Source organism: Arvicanthis niloticus, chromosome 15, assembly GCF_011762505.2.
Source record: "Arvicanthis niloticus isolate mArvNil1 chromosome 15, mArvNil1.pat.X, whole genome shotgun sequence".
NCBI lineage: Eukaryota > Metazoa > Chordata > Mammalia > Rodentia > Muridae > Arvicanthis > Arvicanthis niloticus.
This window is the reverse complement of record NC_047672.1, coordinates 73,191,341-73,210,739: the sequence shown is the minus strand read 5'-3', so window position 1 is coordinate 73,210,739 and position 19,399 is coordinate 73,191,341. Positions and strand designations below refer to the sequence as shown.

At 38.1% G+C, this 19,399-nt stretch overlaps 1 protein-coding gene across 5 annotated transcripts in view; it reads right to left on the bottom strand.

Annotated features, from left to right (window-relative positions):
- Reln (reelin) overlaps nt 1-19,399 on the bottom strand; it is a 438,704-nt gene that overhangs the window by 170,596 nt on the left and 248,709 nt on the right. For all 5 annotated transcript variants that reach the window (XM_076913169.1, XM_076913171.1, XM_076913172.1 and 2 more), the window contains exon 11: nt 11,824-11,969. In XM_076913169.1, coding sequence (XP_076769284.1) covers nt 11,824-11,969 — 146 coding nt within the window. The remainder of the gene's footprint in view (nt 1-11,823; nt 11,970-19,399) is intronic.

Here is a 19,399-nt window from a genome sequence, read left to right as displayed (position 1 = left end):
ACCTCCCCCACCTCCCCACCTCCCTTCCTCCTTCTCTGCATGTGTTAACAGATTATGTCAATCATTCACATTGCACAAGTAACTTTTTGAAATAGCTCTTCATGATAATGGTTCACTTATAAATTAAGCAGGAGCCTCATGTGATGTATACATGAAGACTCCACACTGCTTCATTGGTCTTTTATGTGCTCCATTTATCCCAATTAAACCACTCCGCCTGCCAATCCACACAGCAAGTTTAAGTTATAAATGATGCAGACAATAACTATGTTTAGATATATGGTATGCTTCGGAGTCTTTTTAAATGAAAAGTTGAATTGAAAAGGATGGAACTGTCACAGACTGAGAGGACCTCTCACTAGTGTGAGAGAAGCGTTCAGTGGCTACTTTCTCTTAGCTATCTGTTGTAAATTAATTACTTTTCTACGATAATCTATGTGAGTTATTATTACATTGTTGACCACAGACAATGTTATAATTCCGATTATATATGGACTTTCAATTGTTATTTTAAGCCCAACTTCCCTAATTTACTCTAAATTAGTTTGTATTCCTCTTACTAAAAACAGCTGTAAGATAGCAAAAGTGAAATTAACCTCTTTTGATACCCAAATGTTAATAATCAAATGGCATGGGCAGTTTCATCTACTTTGAACAGAAAGATGAAGGAAGCTATGTGCTTTTCTCAAGTTTTATGAATTAAACCTTTAATAAAAGTCTTATTGCTTTGAATAAATTATCTACATTTGTTAAAAGTTCAGCAGGAACACAGACACATTCTTTCTTTTCTTTTTTTCTTTTGTTTTAAAAAACTTTTAATTGGATGTTTTACTAACATTTGAGATGTAATTCCCCTTTCCCCAACCCCCCAGGAACTCCCTATCCTATTCCCCTTACTCCTGCTTATATGAGGATATGTCTCCACCCACCCTCCCACTTTCACCTCCACACCCACAATTTTCCCCAACACTGGGGCATACAGCCTTCACTGGACCAAGGACTTCCTCACCCACCTATGCCTGACAATGTCATCCTCCCCTACATATGCAGCTGGGGCCATGGGTCCCTCCCTATGTTTTCCCAGGCTGGTGGTTTAGACCCTGGGAGCTCTGGTTGGTTGGTATTGTTGCTCTCCCCATGGGGCTGCAAACCTTTTCAGCTCCTTCAGTCATCTCTCTCACTCCTCCATTGGGAACCCCATGATCAGCTCAATGGCTAAGTGTGAGCATCCTCCTCTGTATATTTCAGGCTCTGGCAGACCTCTAAGGAGACAGCTATATCAGGCTCCTGTCAGCATGCACTTCCTGGCATCCACATCAGTGTCTACCTTTGGTGACAGCACAAAGGATGGATACCCAGGTGGAGCAGTCTCTGGACAGCCCCTCCTTCAGTTTCTGCCCCATGCTTTGTCTCCATATTTGCTCCCATGAGTATTTGGTTACCCCTTCTAAGAAGGGCCAAGCACCCACACTTTGGTCTTCCTTGTTCATGAGCTTCATGTGGTCTGGGAGTTGTATCTTGGAATACCAATGGCTTATGCTCTAAGAGCAGGAATTGACAAATGAGACCTCATAAAATTACAAAGCTTCTGTAAGGCAAAGGACACTGTCAATAGAACAAAACAGCAACCAACAGATTGGGGAAAAAAATCTTTACCAATCCTACATCCAATAGAGGGCTAATATCCAATATATACAAAGAACTCAAGAAATTAGATTCCAGACAACCAAATAACCCTATTAAAAATGGGGTACAGAACTAAACAAAGAATTCTCAGCTGAGGAAATTCAAATGGCTGAGAACCACCTAAAGAAATGTTCAACATCCTTAGTCATCAGGGAAATGCAAATCAAAACAACCCTGAGATCCTACCTCACACCAGTCAGAATGGCCAAGATCAAAAACTCAGGTGACAGCAGATGCTGGCAAGGATGCAGAGAAAGAGGAACACTCTTCCATTGTTGGTGGGATTGCAAGCTGGTACAACCACTCTGGAAATCAGTTTGGCAGTTCCTCAGAAAATTGGACATAGGATCCAGCTATACCACTCCTGGGCATATACCCAGAAGATGCTCCAACATATAATAAGGACATATGTTCCACTATGTTCATAGCAGCCTTATTTATAATAGCCAGAAGCTGGAAAGAACCCAGATGTCCTTCAACGGAGGAATGGATACAAAAAATGTGGTACATCTACACAATGGAGCATTACTCAGCTATTAAAAACAATGAATTCGAGAAATTCTTAGGTAAATGGATGGCACAGATACATTCTTTCATGAGTTTGTACAAACCAACTCAAGAGTGCTGGAATTTAAAGGGCTCATGGAGCTATGGAAGCCTTCGGGGAGAAAGCTTCAGCTCCCTATACTTGTGTGGTTTCTAAACTGGGATCACTTCTAGATAAGAAATGACACAGCCGTGACTTTCTCCCATTGAAATAATTGGATGAAATGAAATTATAACAAAATCTATGAGAGCCCAGAAATGATTTTCCTGGATGGCACGGCAAGTTCCCTCAAGTTCTCTGTGCTTTAAATGGCTTCCTCTGAGGAAATGCAGTTCTGTTCCATGTGAACCACATCTAAAGGAACATCTGCCTAGGGGTGAGCTCTCTACCACATACCAATTTATATTTACCCCTTTATGACCAATTATAAAATAAAAAGCCCTATCTTATTTATTATAAATACACTCATATCTATTATTTATTACAAATATAGAGAGATGATGTTGAAGGGAAGAAAACAAGTTTCCAATCAATAAAATGCCCTGAGACAACTTTGTTCTTCTGAAATACTAAGGTCACAATAATATTTAATTTATAGATTTAAAATAAGACTGTCTTTTGTGTGTCACAAAGAAAAAAATAGTCTAGGAAGCAAAAGCAGTCTGAAGAGGTTTCTTAGCTGGATGACTAAAGGCCTTATCAGCTGTGCTAGTTCACTTTGTTAGGATTAACTGTCTTTTAATCAATTCACACCCAGGTAATTTCTAGAATGAGTTTCTGGGAGGAAATTTGTCAACTGAAATTACACAATACGTATATATGTGTAAGTACTCATATATATCCTTTTATATTTTAGGAGTTTATCATCCATAAATACTTAAATAAGTCCACAAGAATGTCTGTTACAGTGTTCCTCTTACACAGCAAGGGTTAGTTAAGAGTTGATATATGATATTTTTTGAAATGATTAATATAGTTACCAATTAAAAGAGACTTTTACAATGTATCACTATGTTTTGTAAAAGTTGAATTGAGATGTAAGAGAGACAATGTGGTTCCTGTGATGCCTTTTGATATGTAAATAGGAAAATCTCTGAAGAGCATATGCCAAAGTTTTTAATAACAAGAAATGAGAATCCACAGGAGACTGTGAATTTTGACCTCACATGTCTGCTTTGGCAAACAAAAATTTCAGAGAAAACCAAAGGAAAAGAAGAAACACCAGCTTGTTTTAAGCACAGAATAAAAACTGCAAACAATTTCATTATAGGGTGGTAAATACCAGTTTAATATGTCAATCAGATGTTTCCCTACCAATATTGCATACAGAACACTAAAGAAAAGGAACATTTTATGTCATGTGTGAAAATTTGCTTTACTCTTCAGGATAGATTAAACCACCTACAGATAGAAATGTTAGGCATGCTCTAGGACACAGAGCCAAGCTGCCTGAAAAAGTCTGTATTTATGAATCTATATGCTTCTTAAATCTCATATGAGTTTTCGGAGATTGAAAAAGCTCATTACATTGGTAAGGCCCATTTGGGATCCAGCCTCTGATATTTAATAAGGAATGTGGCACTGGTTGAGACCCTTCCACCTTCATTTATATTCATGAGCTTTATCTCCAGTAGGGGTCCTCTGAAGTCTAGCAAGGTGTGTGCTTTCTTGCCTTCACTGTGTTTAAGGATTTCTCCCCCTCTGTCCTTTAGTCATATGGGGGAGTAAGTGAGGAGCCCTGGCTGGAGGCTTCCCAGCATGCCTTGCATCCAGAGATTCTCCTCTTCACCACTTTCCCATGTTAAGTTTTATTTCAGGTTTTTATTACATGCCCTATGTTTTAAGCATACTCATCTGAAATAACCCTGATATGGAATGCTGGTTTCACTGTGGGTAGAAGACACATACTTTTCTCACTACACAACAATAACAGAGCCTAGACTGGAGACTACTTAGCGACCAGCACATACTGAAACACTTCAGAATCTCAGAAAATTAGCTTCAATTTCTCCTTCTATAAAACACGACAGCATTTTGTTTGTTTTAAAATAAGATAAAATGCGATTCAAAAGATTTTTTAAAACTACGATGAGTATTTTATTTTTTTACTAGAATTACTAGACTAACAATCATTGCTAATATGGTATGTAGCATGTTATTACTAAAACAATCAAGTGTGAGGAGATACTTAGCAGAAAGAAAATCTGTGTTTTATCTCTCTGTAGCTCTATTATGCAGCTAGAGTTTCTATTCAATTTTAGCACATTTCTTAGACATTTTAAAATTAGTGTTAACTTTTTTTAAATTTAAAGCAATTCCATTCTTATGAAAGTAATATTAGGATGATGAGCAAATGAAGGCTAGGACAGGAAGTGCTCTGTAACAGCATGTAACTGCTCATCTGGATTTTTCTGAGCATCTTGTATGTCTTTAAAGCGTATTTCAATATACTCAATTGTTTATGAATCATGTATTGCAATTTCTCTTGGTTGATTACAATAACTGGATAGTACAATTACAACTACTAATGGTACCACATACTTTGGTTGTACAGCATAGAGAAGTCAGTCTCAAAGTGACTGAGAAACTCTCTCCTTGCTGGCTTGCTTTTTATTGTGTTGTGGTATCAAGATCTAATCCAGTACTAGACCCTGAATGCTATAATACCATACTACCACACTGATGTAAAAGTGGCCACACTGTGGATGAGTATAACCAACACCTCTTGATTAGATTTAAGGTCTGCTGCATATAAAGTAATCTATGCTTGGTACTATAAACATGGTTAAAATCCATGGTTAGAGCATAAGCCATTGGTGTTCTTCAGGAACTTTTCCCCTGTACCTAGGTAACTGAGGCTCTTCCCCACCTTCTCTTCTATTAGTTTCAGTGTATCTGGTTTTATGTGAAGGTCCTTTATCCACTTGGACTTGAGCTTTGTACAAGGGGATAAGAATGGACTGATTTGCATTCTTCTACATACTGACCTCCAGTTGAACCAGCACCATTTGTTAAAAATGCTGTTTTTTAACCACTGGACAGTTTTAGCTCCTTTGTCAAAGATCAAGTGACCATAGGTGTGTAGGTTCATTTCTGGATCTTCAATTCTATTGCATTGATCTTCCTGCCTGCCATTGTACCAATGCCATGCAGGTTTTATCACTACTGCTCTGTAGTACAGTTTGAGGTCAGGGATGGTGGTTCCCCCAGAAGTTCTTTTATTGTTGAGAATAGTTCTTGCTATCCTAGGTTTTTTTTTTATTATTTCAAATGAATTTGCAAATTTCTCTTTCTATCTCTATGAAGAACTGATTTGAAATTTTGATGGGGATTGCATTGAATCTGTAGATTGCTTTTGGCAAGATGACCATTTTTACTAAATTAATCTTGCCAATCCACAAGCATGGGAGATCTTTCCATCTCCTGAGATCTTTGATTCTTTCTTCAGAGACTTGAAGTTCTTTTCATACAAATCTTTCACTTGCTTGGTTATATTCACACCAAGGTATTTTATGTTATCTGTGACTATTGTGAAGGGTGTCATTTCCCTAATTTCTTTCTCAACCTGTTGATCCTTTGAGTAGAGGAAGGCTACTGATTTGTTTGAGTTGATTTTATATCCAGCCACGTTGCTGAAGTTGTTTATCAGGTTTAGGAGTTCTCTGGTAGAAATTTTAGGGTCATTTAAATATAGTATCATATTATCATCAAATAGTGAAATTTTGCCAAACGGGACCTCATAAAATTGCAAAGCTTCTGTAAGGCAAAGGACACTATCAATAGGACAAAACATCAACCAACAGATTGGGAAAAGATCTTTACCAATCCTACATCCGATAGAGGGCTAATATCCAACATATACAAAGCACTGAAGAAATTAGACTCCAGAGAACCAAATAACCCTATTAAAAAATGGGATACAGAGCTAAATAAAGAACTCTCAACTGAGGAAACTCGAATGACCAAGAAGCACCTAAAGAAATGTTCAACATCCTTAGTCATCAGAGAAGTACAAATCAAAACAACCCTGAGATTCCACCTGACACCAGTCAGAATGGTCAAGATCAAAAATTCAGTTGATAGTAGATGCTGGCGAGGATGTGGAGAGAGAGGAACACTCCTCCATTGTTGGTGGGATTGCAAGATGGTGCAACCACTCTGAAAATCACTCTGGCAGTTCTACAGAAAATTGGACATAGCATTACCTGAGGACTCAGCTATACCTCTCCTGGGCATACACTCAGAAGATGCTCCAACATATAACAAGGACATATGTTCCACTATGTTCATAGCAGCCTTATTTATAATAGCCAGAAGCTGGAAAGAACCCAGATGTCCTTCAACAGAGGAATGGATACAAAAAATGTGGTACATTTGCACAATGGAATATTACTCAGCTGTTAAAAACAATGAATTTGAGAAATTCTTAGGTAAATGGATGGAATTAGAAAACATCATCCTGAGTGAGGTAACTTAATCACAAAAGAACACGCATGGTATTCACTCACTGGTAATGGGATATTAGCCTAAAAGCTTGGAATACCCAAGATACAACTCACAGACCACATGAAGCTCATGAAGAAGGAAGACCAAGGGTGGGTGTTTTGGTCCTTCTTAGAAGGAGTAACAAAATACTCAAAGGAGCAAATATGAAGACAAAGTGTGGGACAGAAACTGAAAAGGGGCCGTCTGGAGACCATCCTGATACCACCTGAGTATCCGTCCCATGTGCAGTCACCAAATGTAGACACTGATGTGGATGCCAGGAAGTGTATGCTGACAGGAGCCTGATATAGCTGTCTCCTTAGAGGCTCTGCTAGAGCCTGACATATACAGAGGTGGATGCTCACAGCCAACCATTGAGCTGATCACAAGGTTCCCAATAGCGAAGTTAGAAGACTGAAGGAGCTGAAAGGTTTTGTGGCCCCATGAGAAGAGCAACAATACCAACCACCTGAGCTCCCAGGGTCTAAACCACCAGCCTGGGAACACATAGGGATAGACCCATGGCTTTAGCTGTATATGTAGGGGAGGATGGCTTTGTCAGGCATAAGTGGGAGAGATCCTTGGTCCCATGAAGGCTGGATACCAAGTGATGGGAAATTCGAGGGCATGGAGGTGGGATTGGGTGGGTGGGTCTGGGAACATCCTCATAAAAGCAGGAGGAGGGGGGATAGAATAGGGGGCTCCTGGGCGGGGGTGGGGGGTGGGGTGGGGATAGGGGGTAAGAGGAAAACATCTGAAATGTAAATAAAATATCCAATGAAAAAAAATGAATTTAGCAAATATATGGGTCACTCCTTGGGAGCAATACTCAAACCTTTTTTCTTTTTCTTTTTCTTTTTCTTTTCTTTTCTTTCTTTCTTTTTTTTTTTTTTATTTTATTTTTTTAATGAGACTGAGTCTTTTACTGAGACCTGGAGCTTGCTGACTGGTCTAGGGTGACTCATTAGCAAGTTCCTGGGATCTTCCTGTCTTCGACCTTTTCCCCACCAACATTGGGATCACAAGTGTGTGCCACCATGCCTGGCTTTTAAACATGGGCAATGGGGAGAAACCTCAGGCCTTCATGCATATTTGGCAAGCACTTTATCAATGGAGTTATCTCTCCAACCCTCTAAATTCTTTTGTGTTATATATGATAAAGGACTCAAGATTAAAATATCCAGTTTATTAATTTGTTTTTAAATTAGGCATATATTTATAATTGAGGGAAATACAGTAAATTTGTTTCAACCATCTCATTCATGTATGTATGTATGTATATATGTATGTATGTTTTTCTCATTACTAATATTTTTTTCCTTATAAATAAATCTGTTCGGCTTCACAAATGCTGTGTGTTCACTCACCCCTCTGAGGATAACAGATATGCTTCTGAGATAGTCTGCATTCATTCATTCTGATATTTCATCTATTCAACTTTTTGTTCTTATATGAATGCTTTCATTTAAAGTTGATTATTTTAAAAAATGTTGTAGATCATTTGTTGAAACTGTTATCCATACTTGAGTTGTCAGTGTAAAACCGCCAACTTCCTGGTAGGTTAGGCACCATGGGTGAGGACAGTCACAGACATGCACTGATCTGAAGCTTGTTTCCAGATGTCCACATTTGCTTCCTGGAGACAGGATCCTGGATTTGAAGTCGCTCAGCTGTCCCTTCTGACTCGGAGCTACACCCTATCCCAGGACCCATACCCGGAGCAAAGCTGGGATGCCACATAGGATGGCATCAATAGGGTTATTCAATGTGCATTTTGAATTGTAGTTTTCCCCCTTCCTCCACTTCTCAAATCCCAGGCTTATGCTCATCCCTACAACCTCTGTCCCCACAAGTCTTTCATAATTTCTGGACTACTTAGAGAGCTACCTTATTGTTTCCTCATTCAACAGAGGTTTGCTTGCTCATCTTCTGTTATTTTCAAGGACTTGGAACAAGGATTTGAAGCAGGTGGTAAAGACGGGACCATGCTATATTGATTAAAAATTTTAATAATCATTAATTTGCAATTTCCACTTTGTCATGGACATACTGTCATAGATAACAAAATATTGTCAGAAGGTATTTAAATAGTACAAACATATAAAGGGCACAAGGCACATATATAAATTCCATTTAGCAGCAACATGTTATTGTCTCTAGCCCTTTCTTACCTAGCCTTAGCTAGGAGAGACACTATAGCTGCTAAATAAATGATGTGTGTGTAAGGTTAAGTTGAAGTTCAGAAAGGCTCACATAAATTATCAATGTATCTATTAAAGCATCCCCTACCATGAAGTAACAGATGTGTCTTCTTTAGAAAAAAAAAAAGCAATACCCCTCCAAGAAAAAACTCTTTAACATTCTACTTTAAAAAAAAAAAAAGTTCATCAGCACTGGATAGCCCAGTTCTGTGCAAGGCTCACATGTTCATGATATGCGAGGCTCACACATTTATGTTGTACAAGGCACACATGCCCTGGGACAGAGCAGTGATGGGCAAGGCTCACATGTTCATGATATGCGAGGCTCACACACTCATGTTGTAGAAAGCACACATGCCCTGAGACAAAATAGTGATGGGCAAGGCTCACATGCCCTGAGACAGCCCAGTGATGGGCGATGCTCACATGCCCACATCCTTATGATGTGAGATCAAATGTTTTGATTCTAGTGGGAAAACACAGGCAGTTGGGGAAATGGTTTCTGAAAACATTGACTTGAATTTTCTTTTCACCCTGGCCATTCACACAAAGTGGTTTGAACATATTAGGGCAGCATGTTCTTTAATTCCTATGGAAGGAAAACAGGTGAAAGGCATGAATATTTAATTATGATTATATAAATATTTAATTATGATTTTTTTCCTAATGTTTCAGAATACAACCAATTCAAACACTGGAATACATGGAGGATTTACTAACTACCTGTTACCCCTAGCAGGGGAGCTTCTAATGGTAAATTGTTTTTGGATAGTTGTAGTTGAAAGGAAGACCAAGACCAACATACTAAACACTTGGCAGAGAAGGGCGCATCAAGTGTTCGTTCATAACCCAATACTTTTCTTTGTTGCTTCTCACGCTCCATATAAAATGTGCCATATGACAGTTTGACTTTGTGAAAAGATTTTTTTCCTGAAGCTCTAATAAAAATGCATTTATCAGTATTCTTTACTAGACCAATAAAAACAGCATCTGGCACTTCATTAAACCATCATTTTCAGCCTCGACACAGAAAAGCTGGGTCATCTTCTCCTGATTCTTTCACATTATATAACCCAACCCAACAGTAAGTGGCTTCTTTTGTTTGTGATGATATTTTTGTTTTAGCCAAAAATTCTCTTACAACATTAGTATTTCATATCTGATATATAACCAGAACACACATATATATTTATGTTTATATATTTATATATATAAATATATACTTACATTACTTATATTATATATAAACATATAGAAATTTATTACATAAATATATACTATATAATATTATATGAAAATATATAAATGTATTATATACATAAATATGTATTACGTTTTCTAAAGTAGGTTGGTTTCTTTAAATGTCAAGTCAATTTCTGTTCTATTTTTCCCTTTATTCTATTGCTATGATAAAAATATCTTGACAAAAAGTAACTTAGGGAAGAAAGGGTTTACGTGACTTATAACTCCAGAGACCAGGCCTCCATTCAGGGGAAGGTAAGGTAGAAACTCAAGCAGTTAGCCATACTACATAACAGTCAAGAACAAGGACAAACAAATGCACGTATGCCTCCTTGTTTATCTACAGCTAGCTTGGTCTGCTCTTATGTTCTGGACCTGTGTCTAGGGAATGTGCTACTTACCATAGGTTACAATTTTCTACATCAATCAACAATCAAGACAATTCTCCCACAGACATGCCCATAGGCCAAGCTGCTGTAAGCATTCAGCTCCTTACATATTTAACTTAAAAGGAAAGTCCTGGTGACAGCTAGAAAATGTCTAGAATTTCTTTCTGTAAATATTGTTTGCCTCTCTGAATCTGAGCTTTCTCCATTTTGAGCTTTTTGCCTTAAGATAGGACCTTCCTATGTAGCCCAAGCTAGCTTGGAACTCAGGATCCTTCTTCCTCAGCCTCCTAATCTCTTTAAACTCAAAGTCTCTCTCCCTCTATTTGTGTGCACATGTATATGGTGTGTGTGTGTATGGTACATGCGTGTGTGTGTGTGTGTGTGTGCCTGCATGTGTGTAAAGGTATAAATGTACCATGGTCACATACAGAAGTCAGAGGACAATCTCGGGTGTCATGCCTCATGTTCTATCTTGTTGGAGACATAGGCTCTGCTATTTTCCCGTTTTACATGTGAGGTGAGCTTCCAGGGCTTTTTCCATCTTTCTTTCCCCTCCCCCTCCCCAAGAAGGTCTGTGACTTGAGATGTGCACTCTGTATGGGTGGCTTTTATGTGGTTCTGAGGATCTAAACTCCAGTCCTCACACTTTCATGATTAACATTTTTATCTGCTGAGTTATATCTCCAGACAAATGGGAACTTCTGAAACTGCTACTCAACTAGGAAGTGATCATAGGCACTAAGCACCCAGAACAAGGCAGACAGAACAAAATTTATAGAAAATACAAATCACCCTTAGTGCTTCAGATTTCCTATTCTCCAACCTCAGTCCCAAATATCTCCTTTCTATATCTCCCAAAAATAAATTGTATTCCCTAAATAGCCTTTTATGAATCAAAACCACATTCCAATGAAAGTAAGTCTCAGTCCCCAGGAAGAGGAAAAAAAATCTTAATATAATAGTGGTGGAAAGATTTTGCAATCTAATATTGAGAAAAATACTTTTCCTAGTAAAATCTAAATAATATGGGATATATATATATATATATATATATATATATAGTTATGAAGTATTTATAATCACAATTTTTAAAATATCCATAGAAGCACCATATTTCTTAATAAAAACCTTTAGGATAGGTGTCCCCCTTTTTCTTGTGGAAATTATCAGTGTTGATTTAAGTATGCTTTTGCCATTTCATGAGATGCATCAATTGTGCCTACTGGAGTAAGGGCAGGCGGTATACACAGCATGGGAGATAACAATTACTTACCCTGTGGGTTGGCTCTCAAATTCTTCTGACCACTGCTCTTGAATATCCTCTGTAGAAAGATCTACATCCCGGGTGGTGGCAAAATTGAACTCACTGCCTTCATTTCCGTGGAAATAAATGGAGTTCCCATCTGACTGACAGCTATGCTGTAGATAAAATAGAGAGCATGGGGTGGCTGTTGAATTGGTTTTGTGTCTGTTTTACTCATGTATAATTAGAGTTTTCAGGAAAGTCATTACATTTTTCCCTCCTCGATGGACTTGCAAATCAAAAGGGCTTGTTACCTCCTTTTTGCCTTGCTTAATTCAATTATAATTTCTTTCTAACTTATTAAGTCATCACACAAAAGGAGTCAAGAGGGCATTTGAGCTTTGCCATTTCATTTTAGTATGAGACAAGAATGTTTTAATTGGAATAATGTCCCATCGACACCCCAGCCCTTGTTGTGAGAACCGAGCCTGATCATGACTGGTCGTGTATTTTCAAATTCTCTGGTTGTAGGCTAAATCACAGTGACCTTTTCAATATTCCATACAGTTCTGACTTGCCATTCAAGTCTTTCAAAATTTGTCTGTAAATGGAGTATGAGTAGAACAGCCAGCTAATCAAAACACGGGGTACTGAAAAGGTCACAGCCATCTCTGCCAGGCTTTATACGCTTAGCCAGATTTCAGCAAAAGTTTCTGATCAGAACTGAGAGGTGCACGACCATTTCAGTGAGAGGCTTGGGAATCACAAACTCTGCTACTTTCTGATAAAGCACTTGAGAGAGAGAGGGAAAAAAAAGCATCTCTGATGACTTATTTTTCAACGTGTGTTTTTCAGCTTGATGTGAATTGTCAAAGACAAGACAGAAATCTAGAGTTGAGTAAACTGAATGTCTCCTCAAAATTAGAAGTTTTTATTATGGCTGCTTTTGGCAATAAGTCATAAAAGGAAATGTTAACCTACTTAAGATCAAACATCCATTTAAGCCTTAATACTCTCAAAATGAGGTAGAAATGAACAAAAATCCAACTGGACAAAATAACCATTATGCCAGGAACATGACTGTTTCACTAGGTCTCAACACAATGCCTAACACAGTACATATTCAAAAACATTTTAAACAGCTCAGTATGTGAAAGAATTAATGCAATGGCTATGGTTTTTCTTTTTAAAGTTAAAGAAAACCATACATGTGGAGCTGGAGAGATGGGCCAATGGTTAAGAGCACTGACTGCTCTTCCAGAAGTCCTGAGTTCAATTCCCAACAACCACATGGTGGCTTACAACCATCTGTAATGGGATCCGATGTCCTCTTCTGCTGGTTCTGAAGACAGCTATGGTGTACTCATATACATAAAATAAATACATAAATCTAAAAAAAAAACCCAAGTGAATTACACATACAAATGTGGGTATATGTGTGCCAGGGCATGTACATAGAGGTCAGAGGGCAACCTCAAATGCCATTCCTTGCCTTCCACATGATCTGTTTTTCATTGCCAGACAGCCCACAAGCAACCAAGAACTCTTAGTTCTCCAAATTCTTGCTAAGAGCTATAAGAGAAGTCACTGGCCATACATGAGGCAGTAGATTCAATTCTCAGCCTAACCAAACAACAGTAATCCCACTTTAGTTGAGAACTGTCAAATGTCAGATATAGGGCCCAATGGTAGGCAGCACACTAGTGTATGAAAGTGTGTAAGAGGTGGTCAGAATCAGCTCTAGGAAAGCCTAAACAAGCAGACTTTACAGTGAGGGGGTCTTCATGTGGCTTTAAAAGGATAAAGAGCTATGTTAGATGACAAATGTATATGTACACAAACATGTAATCACCACTTTGCTATAGCAGCATGATTCTGAACTGCGTTCTAAACATATATCCTTATACCACAGATAAGTGTAGCTCTCACCCCTGGACACAAACGCTTTGCTCTGCTATAGACTGAGATATTACAAAAATCACAACTGAAATGCCAAAAACGAGCATATGCGGTACCTAGCCCCAACTGATGAATCTACACACAACCCCAACTGATGCATCTACACACAACCCCAGCTGTTGTATCTACACACAACCCCAGCTGATGCATCTACACACAACCCCAACTGATGCATCTACACACAACCCTAGCTGATGCATCTACACACAACCCCAGCTGTTGTATCTACACACAACCCCAGCTGATGCATCTACACACAACTTCAGCTGATGTATCTACACACAACCCCAGCTGATGCATCTACACACAACTCCAGCTGATCCATACACACAACCACAGCTGATGCATCTGCAGTACAACCCTTGCACCTCAGGCTTGGGAGCACCTCAGCAAAAGAAGGGTTGAAGGACTGTAAGACCCAGGTGATCAGGATGTCTGCTGTGAGACTGTGTCTCACACAAAAGGCAAGGGAACTACACTCATTAAGTCTCGAAAACACAATTCCATAACAGAGACCAGAACAAGGACAATATCAACAGTCTTGTTATTAGAAGGAGAAATCACACAGGGCCCCAAGTACAGAAAACTACAGCAACCAGGGGATGCTGAGAGTGGGGGAAATTAGTTTGCCCCAGGAAAGAGGCCCCAGTTGTTATCCAACACCAAGTAGTCAGTCCTGAAATCCTCTACATACAAATAATATATAAACTGAGCCGATTGCATTTATATATTTAGGTGTGTGTGTATGTGTGTGTGTGTGAAACAATTAGAGAAAAAGAGTCTAGAGAAAACAGGCCAGAGGCCATGAATTTTTGGGCAAGGTGGGGACTATTAAATGCAAAGGATTGGAGGTAGAATAGGGGAAAATAATGTAATTATTTTTTAATTTTAAAAATTAAAAATAAACATTAGAAAATGAAAACCAACCCACCAACTAAGCAAAAAACACAAAGATGTTAAGTTGGCCTAATTTGGGAATTAGGCTGGAGACTGGCTGCCCAGGTCATAAGAAGGGCACCAGGAACCCTGACTCAGTTGTTTTAGCTATGGCTTTAGCTGGTAAAGCCAAAAGGGCTGTAATCGATTTGCTACTGAGCTGGAATAGTGAGTAGTTTCCAAAGTTCAAGAGAGCAGCAGCACAGATCTTAAGGGAGTCCTTTTACAGCATGTCTTCCAGGCCCTGCCATCATGTTAGATAATACTTAGCCTGTGGCAAGTGTTGACTGCTTGAGACTTTTCTTCAGACACAGTAAATACAGATTATTCATAGATATTAAACTGAACTCATTGTATGCAATATGCACAGGCATACTGATCAAATGTAGGACTTAGCTCCTTTCACAGTAAATAGAAATTGTCAATTGATGTACAGATTTCTTCACCATGCCCAACTGAAAGAGAAGCAATGCTAACAAGAACAGCAGAGGTTGTTTTTCTAAAACAACCCACTGAGTCCTAGGAATGGGCCCTCATGGTTTTCTTCACAGTCAGGTGACTAATCAATTGTGGCCTATGGGTATCTGAACCTAATGCACAGACTCGGACATCAACAGGGATGGCAATCATTCCAGGAAGTGGCACACAAAATCCCTGTACATGTGAAAACAAAGTCATTTACATTATAATTTGAATGAGATGTTTGTACAATTAAAGAATAGATCACCTAATAGCCTTTGTCATTTCTGGCTAGACATCCATTTAAGAATTTAAATGTTGGTTTCATTCACTTCATGAATTTTTGTTAATAATTTAAAACTCTATGTAATTTTTTCTGCCCTTTCAAACCTTATTATTAATATACGTGATGCACATTTGAAGCTTACCTGAGACAGATTTTATATAAAACATAAAGTCATTGTAAAATCTGGTAGCTTATTGCTAATTATTTTTATAAAATAAACTGGTTTAACAGACAAATAAATGCATATTTCAAAGGCTCCTCCAGTATCTGAGCGTACCATTTACAGCTGTGTAACTATTGAAAGTCAGTATCAAAGCCACATTCTATCATGGTAACTACATGTTTTACGGCATGTGAAACACAAGTAATATTCACCATGACAAGTATGAGAATAGTGGCCTGAGTGACTAGTATTCATTCACTTATGTGACTATTAGCCAATTGTCATAATAAGCTACAAAACTAGTCTAATGTGTCTTCAACAAGTTTTTATGCGAGACAGAATGGTATCTTTTGATGTAGTTTTAAAATCTCTTTTGTGCAATTCACAGAGGAGGTAACTAATCAATTCTCAGTAGGTAACCAAAAACTCAACACCAGAGCTCAGTTAAAACAGACAAGGGAAAGCTCTGTATGTCAGCTCCTAGAGTTGGCCTTAGAATAATCCTGCCAGCTTTAAACAGTAAACTCATCTCTACTCTCTCAAATGAGTCAATGTCCTTATGGTTATGCCAAGAGGTGAATTCCTGAGTTACTTGAAACAATGGACCTACTGAGTGCCCTTCTTTCTAAGAAGTTGGAAATATACAGGTTTGTCCTGGATAGGAAACCAGGCTAGTGTTGTGTCCTTATTTGAAGATCTTAAAATTGATTATAAGAAGAAGTTGAGCCCCTGGAAATCAATGTTTTAAAATCATTCTGGCTCCCTAGAAACTCTCCAGACTAAGAACCAAAACCTAGATGATTCCATGGGAGACAATTCCTGAGCTTATTATGTGTTTCTCTCTACATCTCTGCAGAGAATCCAGGGTCTGCTTGCATAAGGGCTGCGTGATCTTCTCCCTCCAATCTGATTCAATTAATAAAGAATCAAGGTCAAGACTGGGAAAAACATACTACTGGAAATCATAAACAATCAAGATAATAAAGAAAACTCAGGTACTGTATCCACCCTCAAGGATTCTGGAGGTTGGGGTTGGAAGGGATAACAAAACACACTTCCTCTACCTGATGGCTAAAGGACAGCACAAATCATTTTGCCTCTGAAGATCTCAGCTTTTCACAATGAATGAAGAAAGTGGTCAATAATACCTGCTCTCTTGATAGGCTGTGAGAAGTTCAGAGATTCAAGCAGTTCTTTTTTAAATTTCTAAGTGTCAATAATATCTCTGAACATGTGCTCTTAAAAGACATGCACTATTGTATTTCGTTGTCTTAGCAATAACGGATAGGGAAATAGAATATTTAAATATATCTTTTGTTTCTCATTATAATAGTTATTAAAATTCCTCAGATCAAATTAAACCCTTTAAAAATTGTTTAAGAACAGGCCCCACAATAAAATATATTAAAAATTACTGCAAATATTCACAAATTACTAGAGCAGATAAAACCATCAATTAAGAGTTTAAAAGCCCTCCACATTGGGGACGATTACCTACTAGTCTCCTAACAGATACAAACTCAAGAATAGGAGATGACAAATGTTTTTCTTAACAGATGAACTTGCACCGAATGACATCAAAATCTAGTACGCTAAAAACTCAAGTACAACATATACTGGAACTATGAAGAGTTTCAGAAAATTGCTCTCAATTTTAATACCCAGCTATTTTTGTTCAACAGCAATCCAAACTCACTTCACTTGTAGGAATTAACAAGTAAAAACCTAAACAACTTCAATAAACAAATGTAAGGTGGCTGAGCATGTATTTGGGCTAAACAAGGCATAAAGTCTATGGCTAGTTCTATTTTTCTGATATGCCATCAATTACTCCTTTAATTACTTGTTTCATTAGTTTGGTAAACCACATATACTTAAGTACAACAGATCTCTAATTTTGATATTCTTATGCCTTTATGTGTTTTCCTCAGCCAATAAAAGAGTTTTTCCCTGGTTTGCTGCTAAATGGATTTCCTTTATTTGACAAGCAGAACACAGTGTAACTAAAGGATGAAAAGTTTGCCATTCAGAAAAGCATCAACAGGAAACATCAGTGCAAATTCCTCAATATAACATGTCCTTGGCCAAAATTCAGGTTAGCATTTTCTAAGCTTGCTCCCTCTACTATTTGGAAAAGGTTAATGGCTTCACCTCTGTACTTGTAAAAAGTACTTAAATCACCTCCATTGTTGTTTAATTAGGCCTTTGGAAATAACACCAGAGCAACTCTTAATATTATCTCTCTAGGGCCAAACTATCCTGATGATTCCTTTTAGGGTCTACAGCCTTACAACTGACTTCTTGACGATACTCTTTGCTGAAAGGGGTACACTGGGCATTTGGGCAATGCCAGCTTGGAGAGGGCTAGAGGCAGATGGAAAGAAAGCTGCCTGGTGTGCTGTTCCCTCCACATGAGCACAGAGCCATCCATTTCCTCCATTAAGAAGTTGTCACTCAGCCCACCCAGCTGGAAGACCATTTCTAATAGCCAAGCTGGCTGGTGGCAGACAATTCAGATACAAAGTGTGCTTTAAAAGGAAGCTAAAACATCATTTGTAGGAAAATTGAAAATGCATGGCTTCCACCACAGCCAATTTTTTAATGACTGTAATATTTTAAGTGATTATTTTTGCCACTTCAGATTGCTCCTTAGAGAGGAGAAGATTTTTAATTAAAATCTAGGCAATGCAAACAGATGAGATATGACGAACAGAGGAAAGAGAAATAAGATGAATAAAATTAATTAAAATGGCATTGTTGGCAGAGCTGTAAATTAGCCACTGTCTGGCTGGGAATAAAATATAGGCATATGGACTTGCGGATAAAAGTCAGAGGGGTTGCCGGGCTGGCCTGCATGTTGTATTTCTAAAGCCTTTTGTTACATATACGCTATAGCTTTACCACATATTTTCCACATTCTGGTTCATTGTTGTTTTTTTTTAAAGATTCAGACTTCATCCCCGAAAATAGAAAGAAAACCTCTTAATAGTAAGAGAACAATTTTTCTCATGAGACAAAATAAATTTCTATCACTTCCCACACATTCGATTTCTAGGTAATTTAATGCCAGTTACAAACCTGCAAACTTGGCTGTGAATACAGTCCAGGTGCAGGAGAGCTGCAGAGAATTTTCTTTAGTCAACACAATAGAGAGTCAATCCTGGTGCATGGAGTTTAAGGAGCTTAAAGATTGTGTTTTGGTTTTCTTTTTTCCTCTTACTCTCATTATTCTCTGGGATCATTAAACCATCGAAGTTGAACCACATTGCACTAGGATTTATAAAGATTCAACTTTTGTCTATTTAGTGACACATGTATAATCACTTTACAATATTATCAGCTCTGAAATGGAAATAGTGACAGATTTGAACTGGAGTAACCAGAAGAGGGATAACCACGTGAAATTCCACAGGACAGTTGTTAGCCTCGTCTTTGGTGATCTTGATTTTTCACAGTGTTAGGTTTTCGTACTTGTCTTCTCAAATTAAGGCCAAGGATGCCAGGCACAACACAGGAGGCTACAGCATAGCTTGGCATGGAAAAGCCAAGTTTTGTAATAAAACAGGATTGGCTTCACAACTCAAAGCCTTTTGAGCTGTTGGAGCCCCTGCTTCCTCATCTTTGAAATGGGGGTCATTATAAGGGATGATAAACCCTTATATAGATGAGAAACCATAGGGAATATATTTAGAGATAGCAATATTAGGAATCCATACCTACTGCTCTTCCCCCCCTTTTTGTTCCATATCTTTAATCATTTACTTAAGAAATCTTACTTCAAAGAATGCTACCACTAAGTTATT